Source organism: Caloenas nicobarica, chromosome 1, assembly GCF_036013445.1.
Source record: "Caloenas nicobarica isolate bCalNic1 chromosome 1, bCalNic1.hap1, whole genome shotgun sequence".
Classification (NCBI taxonomy): domain Eukaryota; kingdom Metazoa; phylum Chordata; class Aves; order Columbiformes; family Columbidae; genus Caloenas; species Caloenas nicobarica.
This window is the reverse complement of record NC_088245.1, coordinates 189,316,861-189,328,836: the sequence shown is the minus strand read 5'-3', so window position 1 is coordinate 189,328,836 and position 11,976 is coordinate 189,316,861. Positions and strand designations below refer to the sequence as shown.

At 42.1% G+C, this 11,976-nt stretch overlaps 1 protein-coding gene across 1 annotated transcript; it reads left to right on the top strand.

The window, feature by feature from the left end:
* The first annotated feature begins 7,289 nt into the window (after positions 1 to 7,289).
* SERTM1 (serine rich and transmembrane domain containing 1) lies at positions 7,290 to 7,613 on the top strand. The gene has a single exon (XM_065626680.1). It carries the CDS (start codon positions 7,290 to 7,292, stop codon positions 7,611 to 7,613), a length of 324 nt encoding a protein of 107 aa, XP_065482752.1.
* Positions 7,614 to 11,976: the final 4,363 nt, after the last annotated feature.

Here is an 11,976-nt window from a genome sequence, read left to right as displayed (position 1 = left end):
ATTGGACATTTGGTTTGCATCCCCATATCTTCCTGCTTGTAAGTATTTTATTCATTCACTTTGCTTGTTTTTCTCTAAATTATAAGGAGCAGATTCAACTGACAGGCTCTGGGTCTGATCCCAGGTCATGATGTCTTTGCTTTACATTGATATAAATATCTCTATAATGTGCAGATCCATGGGAAATGTAAATGATACAAGCACTTGATCCTATCTGAATTAATCTAAGTATCCTTATAGCGCTGTGAGTTTCTTTTCCTAGCCCCACACAAAACCCCAAACAAAATATAACTTGATTTTAACCTGCAAACAAGCCATCTGGGCACTTGTCTTCTTAGATTTTAAAAGTCATGTTTAAATAATATTAAATCATAATAAAAATGAAATTAGATAATAAATTAAAATGAAGAGTTTGCTTGTGGCAGGAAATAGTTTTTCCTTCTCCTTGTGTGTACTTTTTTTTAATTGAGTCAGTTGGTGACTGATCCTGTTTCCCAGGCAGAGTGGAAAAGGGATTCTGTGCTCCTGGAGCACAGAACACACAAAAAAAGCATCTTACTTACTTGTGGTCTTTCAATTGCCAAAGGCATTTTTGCAAGAAGTATTAAGGATTGTATCCTTGCTAAACGCCAAGTGAGCAGTGATTCTTTGCCTTTCCTAATTACATTTTCAATGGAATGTTGTTATTTTCTGTCTAGATCTACTGTCTAATGTAGTTGTGTGATGTTAAATTGCTACATTTTACCAGTCTAGAGCAAATTTCTTTCAAAGCTGGAAGGTTCCCTGTATGTAAAGTTCATTCAGTCTTTTGGTATAAGCATGCAAACATATTTTTAATGGCTTTAAATGCTTTGTGTTACATGTTAGCTGGAAGGATTATATGTGGCGATATAGTCCTATATGGTAAAGGAAATAAATGTACAAAACAAAGATGAAAGAATTAAACCAGAAGCTTGCTGGCCTCCATACATAGATCAAATTAGCAAAGGTCATGAGAAACCTTAATCTTTTTAATAGATCCAGTGAAAACTTGCTGCCAACTTTTAGAAGTAATCACTATGATAACAGAACTTGGAGGGCAAGAGACCTTTAGGGATGAGGAGGTTTCATCCTGGAACTGGCATCGCTGTATCGCCTGGGCACCTGCACAGTCTTCCTCCTGTTCTTCCTGCCCTGATGCTGAACAAAGGAGAGGTGGTTCTGGTTTCGGGTCGTAAGGGGATGATATCACTGTCTGCTGACTCCTGGCTTTAACTTTCTAAAAGGGCAGAAGAGAGCACAGAACACAATTGTGAGTTCTGTCATGGAGATACTCAGTGTCATCTCTAATGAATGTCCTCTGCCTCCCCTCGCCTACTCAAAACCAAGAGCTGTCTGCCTCATACGGAGCAAGACATTTTTGCACAAACCCAGAGTACCATCTTGCAGCTCATCTCCCTTCCCTAGCCATTTCCTAGCCAGATTAATGGCCAGTCATTTTGTTGTCATCTAGGATCTTCTAACCACCAGATCCTTCCTGTCAGGAGGAATGGCTCAAGTCATCCCTTGTGGGCACGTTGTTCACTAGTGCGGGTGTGCTTCTTCGACCTCATCTCCATGTCCCACGGGACACGTGTGTGCAGCTGGATCTGCAGGAGGACAGCGTGTGCAGGGATAACAAAGCTGGGTGGCCAGAGGCTCATTCTGCTGGCATCCCTGGACATCTGACGTGGATGAGCTTCTTCAGCTATCCTGGGTCAGCGAGTGACTCCCTGCCCTCCGCAGAGGCCCCTGTTTTGAAGAAGATGGTAGAAATCTAATCCTTGTGTTGCACTCATCCTCTGCCTTTCCATATACACTGGGCTGAAAACAGCCAAAAGGGTTCTAAGGTTTTAGGGAAGGAAGGCAGACACAATTAACAGCATACAGATGGGATAGCATATGATAGGACAAGGGACCTCACGGTTGTAACTACGGTAAAGACAAATTAAGCTCTCCTCTGTTAGGAGTTGTTTACAATAAGGGCTTTTTAGAATACCTTCTACCTGTAAAGAAAGAGTTGGTGGGAGATTGTGACAAAAATATTAGTTTATGTAGCTTAAAAATGCTGTTTTTCTTTGATGTCATTTTGCCTCTATGCTCTAACGTTTTGCAGCTTCTGAAATAGCCAGGGTATTTCTCAGCCTGTAGTCACAAAAAGCCAGGAAGAACCAAGAAAACGATGTGCTTATCTATGGCTGATAAACTCCCAAGAAAATGAATCTACTGGACTTATCTTTGCTTCCTGTTCCTCAGTTTTTAGGGCCTCAGTGGTTGTGAGTATGCTCTGTTAAATTATATTTCACTGAGCCTGGAGAAAAAGACTTGTTGCATCAAGATATGCAGAGAAATACAATACAGGCAGCTAGATGGTAAAGGATTTATGACACTGGGACTACGAAAAAGCTCTGCGTTTACTGCGTGCCATCCTGGAGAGTGCTGCAGTCTCATTTAACATTCACCTTAGACTGAACTGGGAGGTGACTACTATCTCAGCGATGCTCAAGATTAAATTGCATCTGTTATATATAATTTGGCACCCAAAGCATATGCTAATTGATGAGGCCTCTGCTCCTGACCACATTTGCGTTTTCTGAAAAAATGGGTTTCATTACAGGTGCCATCGAAGATGCAGACAGTTGACAGCTTCGGCTTGGCTACCCAGGCATGATACTGCAGGGTACCTGGGATTTACCTCTTACATAGTGGTGGTTGAAAAGTGAGAATGTACAAATGACACCATGTGTTTAGCAGAGCCTTTCCTTGTGTGCCACACTTCATATTTGGGGACTGAAGTAACAGAGCAAAGTTTTGCTGTCTTGTACACCTAAAAGCAGCAGAGGGTGGTGGTAGAGTCTGTGCCTTCTTGGTACTGCGAATAGTTTGCCAAAATGAGTGAATTTATCTAAGCAGTTTGTCCTTCAGAGCAGCAAGGCTGTGTAACAGTGGAGTAACAGCAGCAGGAAAACTCAGCCGGTGTTGGAAAGGCAGAGTATGAGGGGGCACTTCCTAGGTAAGCCAGATCCAGCTACACCACGTAAGTGGAAGTCCCTCAGCAGACAGGTCACAGTTCTCCTGTCTCAGGAGTTTTCAGGACTGGATATTTATTTATCTTCTGTCAGAGTTCCTCTTCTTTTCCAGTTCTTCAGCAACAGCATTTTAAAGTCAGTCTTTGACTTTAACCAGCTCAACTTTCCAAAAAACAGAATAGTGAACCTGAAAACTTTAGTTCCCTGGTTGAATTTCTTCATCAGTTTACAGCTCTCAGAAAGACAATGGGTTTATTGTAGTCAGCCACTTTCTATTTTGCCATTATACTTTGAAGTCAGTGACAAAATTTCCAATAATTTTTTGGGGGACAGTTTTGGGCTTGATGTTTTGATGTTGTTGTATTTAGTTTTCAGAAAAACATAAAGCCAATTACCAGTCAAGAAGGTGAAGCTGACATCTGGCTTTATTGATGGTTATTTCTTTGGGAGGGTTAGGGCAAGAGAGACAAATGGTTATGCCGCTTACTTTCTTCTTCTGGCAGAAGCAGGAACTTGATCCAAAGTGATAGCCCTGATGCACTGAATAAAGCTGCTTGTGGGTCCCCCTCTTGAAGGCTGGGAGGTCTGATTTACAGCGTGGCAGAGGTTCCTGCAGCCCTAGGACCACATAGATGCACTTCAGTCCAGAACAGTGTTCGCATCGCTGGCTGAGCCGGCCTGGCTGCTCTCCGGCAGGATTGCAATGCTGGAACGGCACCAGGGAATGTCATCAGGGATCAGAATCAGATCCATGTTATTTCTGTACGCATTTTGTACCTTTCGTATGAATTCTACTGAGATGTCAGGACCAGATAACGTTCACACTCTGTACGACTGTGCTGTTTTACTCCAACAGGGTACAGATGGTTGTTAAAATCCTTTTAGACTGAGTAGGACCTTACGCTTTAGGTCCATATTTTTAAGTGTGTGATTAAAACAACACAGATTTTTTTTTTCTTCCTAAAATGTTACCCAAAGAGCCACTTTAGCTGAAGCTACATTTTATGGTGAGATTCATTTACACATCACATCACTACGCAGTGTGAGTGAGGCAACTAGGATCTGGGCCATAGTAATTTGGAATCAGAGTTTACAGTGTCTCTGATCTCACTACAAAATACTCTGTTAAAAATAGCCCAGATGACATTGTTAGACCTATAAAGGCTCTGATCTAGCAAAGCAGTCACATCTCTGCTTAACTGTGAGGTTCTGATTAGTCCTACTTAAGATCATAAATTTTCCACTGACTTCAAAGAAAGTACCATGCCAAAGTTCTTCCTTGTACCAGGGCCAAAATTGTTAATGGTAAAAGTAAAACATAGTGGATTTCAAATTTGTGAGGAATTTAAAGGCTTTTAACTTCTGCCATGTTAAAGAATTTATGTGAACTAATTCCTTAAGTTATTATAGAGCAATTGAATTAATAATGGATCTGCTTTTCATTATGACAAGTAATCAAGGATAAATATCTTCTATATCAAAGCTTATCTTTTAAAAAGGATAAATTGGCTATAACACACTTAACTACTTCCAGAACATGAAACGAACATATTTTTGTTCCATTAGGTAATTTTGGATCACTAAATTAAAGACAGTTCAAAAGGAGTATAATCTCATAAGGATCTCTCTTTGTTCAGTCTGTTGTGAATTATTTCACAAAGTACAATAAACACTTTTTCTTGTGGAGATAAATACTATTAGGGTTATAAATGGTTTTGGTTTAGTATATTTTACGAATTAGTATGAGTTATGTACTACAAGAGTAAGAATATTTTTACATGGTATTTGCAGATGTGTTTTTGTACTGCGTTTCTTGTAGGCTATCAGGATGCTTGATTAAGACTACCAAAAGCTCCACAATAAAACAATAAATGCAATAAATAAGCAATAAAACAACATCTGGAATGTAACCTTTTATCCATGAAAACGTAGATATGTATGTACTAGTAAATTAATCCAGGCCAGGGCATAGGCCTGTCATCACCTCTCCTGTTGAATTAGCAAGCACACCTCCTGGAATGGTGTTGGCCAACTAGCACCCTCCAAGCAATGCCTGGACATATTTGGGGTTAGGGTTGGCCATCGTTCATTCCCAGAGGCAGCTGTGACTTGGCCATCTTGTCCATGGGGATAAAAGGGAATTTAGCCATGTCGATGCAGTGTGGCACATAAGTTGTCCCCGAGACCAGGGAATAGCCTCAACCTGTTTTATGCTGTCGTATAGATGTAGTTCTGAGGTATAGAAAATAAAATAGGGTTTAAAAACACGGAATTAGATTCTGCCTACTGCTTAATGTAGTCCTTGTTTACTCAGGCACTTACAGCATATAGCATAACCTCTTAAATTTAATTTACAGTGCAAAAGGACAGTGGGTAACTATGCAAATAACTTCAGTGGCTGCAAAGCAAACTTCTTAGCATTTTCAGTGGGTGTCTCCAAGGCTTCTGTGTTCTCAGAGAAGAAACAAAACCAACAGAAAAATACCTTATCCTTCTTAAGCGCCTTTAGTTCAGGCTGGGGTTTCTGTGGTCACAGCTAGCATCAAAAAGTGTCAGCCTCTTGAAGAAAGAGATACTTTACTAAGCCAGGAGAGATAGCATGTTTTAAAAGAAAAGAATTATAAGGCGGAACATTGCTGGGAGCAGTGCTGGGACACTTTCATGGGAGCTCAGAGAGACACTTGGGCAGTTGTGTCACACACAGTAGGAGACACCCCAGACTGTCACATCGTTACTTCAAGGGCCTGATTCTTTCTCTCTGGCTGACACTGACAGTGTTTGCTCTACATTGCCATGAAAATCAGTGGGATTTTCCTCAAAGCCTCTAACTGTGACTTAGAGATAATTGTATTGAACTGGGACCACAGTAAGATGCTGAAAGCAAGGTCAGGATGAGAGGGACCATGCGGGGAATGTTGTTCTGTATGGATATTGTCTTCCTAGGAGGAGGAAAATTTGCCACCTTTCCCTGTAGTGCCTGAATATCTGCAGTGAGAGGTTGAGCATGGATGGATGGATGGATAGAAAGATTGCATGTGGACAATTATATGCAGAAAATGAGCTTCATTTCCTACCCGCTTGCACTTTGCATTACCTGTTTTGTATCACAACAAAGGCAAGGGGTTATGCCATGTAATTCAGCTACAGCACGTCAGCTTTGTACAAGCAATTCCCTATCACCAGGCCTTCTCTTACGCTTCCAGACTGCACCTGGGGACTGACCATGTCAGTTTAAAGAAGAGCAGCTTTTACCCTGATCTGCTCATCCTTTGCTACTCTAACCTTTGCCAGCACCCGAGTTTCCAGGTTCCAACGCGAAGTGGCTGGTGGAAAAGCTTTTTCAAAGATGGGATCTCTTCCCTGTTAGCGTTCACTGCCCTTGGGTAGTCCCCTCACGTTTGCTGAGCTGCCAGGGCTACCCGCTCCCTCGGGATTTTGCTTGCAGGTGTCAGAAGCTGCAACAGTTCACTGAACCGTGCCTGCCCTTGAGATCCCCGTGGCAGCGTTAGGGTGAGATGCATTTTGATCTTCGAAAGCATTTGATCCGTTTCATAAATATATAGTAAGAAGGCAGGTCTGGCAGATTTTCTCATTCTGAGTACCTGTGGCAAGGCAGTATGGAGTAAGTGGCTAATGGCAGTGGATTTGTCATCCGTCGTGTTGTGGAGCAGCCTTGTTCTAGGTCAGGGATCTGAAGCCTTGAGAGGGATTTTTTGTTCCTTGACTAGCTTTCATCCACAAGATAAATTTGAATTCCAATAAAAATTCCATATAAAGTACATTTTTAATTGTACTGTTCCTCAGTTAAACAGCTCATGATAGAGAAGGGTCAGTTTTAATTCACTGATGGGTAGGATTTCTCCTAATCCCTGCATTTTGGAAAATAGAGATATGAAGATAGCTGTTATCTAATTCTTTAAGAGCTGCAGCTCAGTGCTAAGGAATAATAACTTGTAACTCTGAAGAACTAGATTGTCTCAGGTGCACATTAAATCACAGTATCTACCAGTAAATTAATATCGCCTTTTTTTTTTCTTTTCTTTCTTACAGTTCTGAAGGATACAATCTTACATTGTCCTGGATTTGAGCAGTAAAGGATAAATTTGATCACTGGCTGACTTGTCATCTCTTCGTGGTGATGGAAAAATAGAAAATAGTTGCCTGAAATAAACCCTTGGTTATGCTGCTAAAACTGTCTTTGAATCTAAGATCTGTTGTGGTTTTTAAAACACAAACCCAAAAATGTCAGAACTCGACCCTTCATCTGGATTTGTAGGAAACATGGAAAATGGGACTTTTCTAGAGCTGTATCCCACATCCCTTTCAACTTCAGTGGATTCATCGCCTGGCCGTTTATCCAACGTCTATGTCTATGTTTCTATATTCCTTAGTCTCTTAGCTTTTCTCCTTTTGCTATTGATCATTGCACTTCAGAGGCTGAAAAACATGATTTCTTCCAGTTCCTCCTACCCAGAATACAACAGTGATGCTGGAAGTTCTTTCACTAATTTAGAGGTTTGTAGTATTTCTTCCCAGCGCTCTGCTCTTTCAAACCTTTCTTCATGAAACTAAATGAAAGGGAACACACGGGGGATGGAAGAGCTTTGTCTAGTTTCTTGGGGAGGTAGTGCATGCAACATTTGCCTTAGACTATTACGAAGAGGTGGCTTTTAAAGTTTCCTTTGTGTTTTTCTTTTTTTTCTTTCCTTTTCTAGTCTTCATTTCCCCTTTTACTAATGTTCCTTTTCATTTTGTACAATGGATAACGACACTCGCTCATCGTTTCATGCCTGTAATAGTGATGCTGTCTTCGTCACACATACATGGTGTTCATTAAGAGTATGCCTGCCAAATTGTAATACAGTTCTCACTGGATGTGTCGTTTTTCTGCTCTAGTTGTGATCCCTTCCCTGGTTTTGTATCAGTAATATGCCGACTACTATTCTTTTTCCTTTTTTAATTAGATAAGGACTTCTGGATGAAATCCCTATTGCAAAAGTATCAATAATAATCTGAAATTATAAATATAGTCCTTGGGACAGGTTAAAGTTGTTGTTATTGTTTCTGTTTTAATTCTCATGTCTTTTTCAGTATTTATTGATGTTTATAAAACACAACTGAAATCAATTTCTTGAAGAATGTTACTTTTGTTTATTTGTACTACCAACTCATTCTGTGTAAAGTCTCTGTATTTCAGTTTTTGAATCTCTTTGGTTAACTTAGTAAAGTGACTACAACAGTGAAGCTCACTGCTGGATGTGTGGAGGTTTTTCTGGACCTCGTTGCATCTCATTTGCCTAATGACTTGTTCCTCCAGGGGGCAGCTTTTGCTGCTGAATCATAAATATCACACAGCTGATCCTTTGCTGATCCCGTAGCTTATCCTTAATGGATACCAGTAGAAACCAGTCATTTATTTTAGGAGATCCACATACAGCAACCACAGCTGGCAGCCGAATAGCTCCTGTGACTGTCCTTTATGCACAAGATGCTTGTGCTCAAGTGATCAAGGCCAGCAGGGCCAGACATTTCTTATACTGGTGAGGACTTTCTGGGACAGATTTTGTCCTGTGTTTACACAAATGCCCGCTGGGGTGGAGAGGGGACACAAGGAGCTGCGTAATGGCTGAGGCAGACCTGTGCTCTGACCCTCAGAAGGTGCGAGGTGTACCTGCAGAGGGTAGGAAGAGATGGGAAGGAAAAAGGCAGTGGCTCTGCACCTTTTCCCCATCAGCATAAGGAAGAGCCAGAGATGAGGGCGTGAGAAATGGATGATCTTTCACAATTTCTCTCCTTTTTGCGATGCCATAGTCTGGGTTATGATTTGCCCCTGCCCAAAATGTAACCCAGCACTCAATTTCTGCAGTAAAATAACTAGAAGCTCTGTGAACAGGATCCTGTGGTCAACTGGGAATTTAATCAAGCCAAATGATCAAAGAAATTATTTGAAATGCCAAGTGTGACCTGCTAGGACTGCAGGTCCACACTGTGCTGTGCAATTCCCCACTGTCCGTACTCCACTGTGTGATTACAGCCTGGTCCTGCCGCTCAAGTCCTTCCAAATTTTCATAGAATCAGAATGGACATAGAATCATAGAACGGTTTGGGTTGGAAGGGACCTTCAAAGCTCATCTAGTCCAACCCGCTGCAATGAGCAGGGACATCTTCAACTAGATCAGGTTGCTCAGAGCCCCGTCCAGCCTGGCCTGGAATGTCTCCAGGGATGGGGCATCTACCACCTCTCTGGGCAACCTGGGCCAGTAGTTTCCCACCCTCATTGTAAAAAATGTCCTCCTCATGTCTAGCCTGAATTTCCCCTCAGTTTAAAACCATTACCGCTTGTCCTGTCGCAACAGGCCCTGCTAAGAAGTCTGTCCCCATCTTTCTTATAGGCCCCTTTAAGTACTGAAAGGCCACAATAAGGTCTTCCTGGAGCCTTCTCTTCCCCAGGCTGAGCAACCTCAGCTCTCTCAGCCTGCTCTCACTGCTGGAGAGACCCGAGGAATGGTATGGAAATGTCACTGCTGTTTCTGTGGCTGGTGTGACAGCACACACAGTTCTGGGCGATGGGCAGGAGCGCACGGCGACTCTTGTCCCCATGCTTGGTGCTGCTGCCCAGCAGGCCGATGGGGTAGGGATCTTTAAAACAGGCTTTAAAACAGGCTCTAAAAGAGAAATTTGGAAAGCCCAGTGTAAATATAATCATTAGAAATACAGCTGTTCAGTGCCAACCAACATACAGATGATGTTGAAGTTGATGTTTTCAATTTTTAAAAGTGAACCTACAGTATGGTATGTGGTCGTGATTTTCGGTGGTGATTAGCTCCTTACAAAGGTCAAAGAACTTGCTGACATATAAAGAACTTAAACCTGCACATTCTCGGAGCCAAATTGGTTTTATGAATGTATTTAGTCTCTGGAATATTTTATTCATCTAGACAAAAATTTTTTGTAAGTCACTTTTCACTGTAATTGATGATAGGCCATGGGAAAAGAGTTAACTATTTAAAAGGCATCAGGAAACATTATTTCCTTTCTGAAAGCTCTTCCAAATCCCAATCCTGTAACAGAATGTATTTGTGTGTTGACTGCTAGATAAAAATAAATTAACTGTAAATCAAGATGGAGCAACCATTCACCTATCTTCTCTTACTGACAAAGTCATACATTTGTTGCTTCCTTTGCTGCAAATATGGGAATTTAATCAAAACCAGAGAGGAGACCACAGGTTGAGGTGCGCATTTGTTCCCAGTGATATGTTTCCCATTACTAGTTTATGCTTGCAGATATAGAGACATTTAATATTAAATACAGACTGTTGAAAACCCATTGGCTCTCTTCAATGAGCTGTTGTCAAGTTTCGAGAGCAAAAAGTGTTTTTCAGACTGCACAAAGTAGCAAAAGTAACTGAAACCACAAATTTGATTTTTCTTTGCAGTTTACTAGATGGTATTATTTTTTTTCCCACTCTGCAGTGACATATGGGACTATATACAGTCATCATGATTTCAGCTGAGTTGCACCTGTTCTCATCAGGACAGATTTGAGTAGAAACAAGTTGGATCCAACAGAATAGCATCAGGAGAAGCCACAGGCAAAAATCGTGATGGCATTTTTGAAGATTACTAAGTACTAGTTCTTCAAGGAAGAAAAACAAAACAAACCAAACAAAACTGAAGAACCTGAGCTTGAGTTAACTTGAGAACACTGGAACAGGCTTCCTAGAGAGGTGGTTGATGCCTCAAGCCTGTCAGGGTTTAAGAGGCATTTGGACAATGCCCTTAACAACGTGCTTTAACTTTTGGTCAGCCCTGAATTGGTCACGCAGTTGGACTACGTGATCATTGTAGGTCAAGTCCAGCTGAAATATTCTGTGCTATGTTATTCTGTTCGAGCTGAAGTTGCAGGGATTTTCCACCAAGGTAAACTGCAAAATTCTTCATTTTCATAAAATGTTTGTATTTTCTCTCTCTGTCTCCCCTTCTTTCCATACCTCACTTTCCCACTCCTGGATAGACTGGAGAAATGGGCAGAGAGGAACCTCATTCTTTCCAGCAAAGGAAAATGCAAAGTCCTGCACCTGGGGAGGAATAACTCTAGGTACCAGGACAAGCTGGGGCTGATCAGCTGGAAAACAGCTCTGCAGAGAAGCACCGTGGGGGTCCTGGTGGACACGAAATTGAACACGAGCCATTAACACACTCTTGCTGCAAAGGAGGCCAGGAGGATCCTGGGCTGCATTAGAAGGAGCACTGCCGGCAGGTGGAGGGAGGTGGTCCTTCCCACTCCTCAGCACCGATGGGACACCTGGATTGTCGTGTCCAGTTCTGGGCTCCCCAGCAGAAGAGAGATGTGGAACTACTGCAGTGAGACCGGGGCAGGGCTACTAAGATGATTAAGGGACTGGAACATCTCTCATATGAGGAGAGGCTGAGAGAGCTGGTACTGTTTAGTCCAGAGAAGGCTTGGGAAGATCTCATCAATGTATACAAATACCTCGTGGGAGGGAATGAAGAAGATTGAGCCAGGCTCTTCTCAGTGGTGCCCAGTGACAGGACAAGGGTCAATGGGCACAAACTGAAACACATGAAATTCTGCCTGAACACAAGAAAACATTTTACTGTGAGGGTAGTGAAACACTGGCACAGGTTGCCCAGAGCGGCTGTGGACTCTCCATGTCTTGACCTGGGCAACCTGCCTGTAGCCGATCCTTTGGGCAGGAGGGCTGGACCAGATGATCCTCAGAGGTCCCCTACCCATGCTGTGATTCCATGATTCATGTCAGTGCAAAAACTCAGCAGCTCACTGCCTCCTCCCGATGTGTTTTGTCATCTCTGGAGCTGAGTAAACAATATCTTTACTAGGGGGTGATTTGTTCAATAACTTGTTCCTAAAGAGCTGCTCTGTTCTTCTCCTGCCTGCAGTCACG

Coding starts and splice junctions, on each gene's coding strand:
- SERTM1 (XM_065626680.1), top strand. CDS start 7,290: ATGTCAGAACTCGACCCTTCATCTGGATTTGTAGGAAACATGGAAAAT.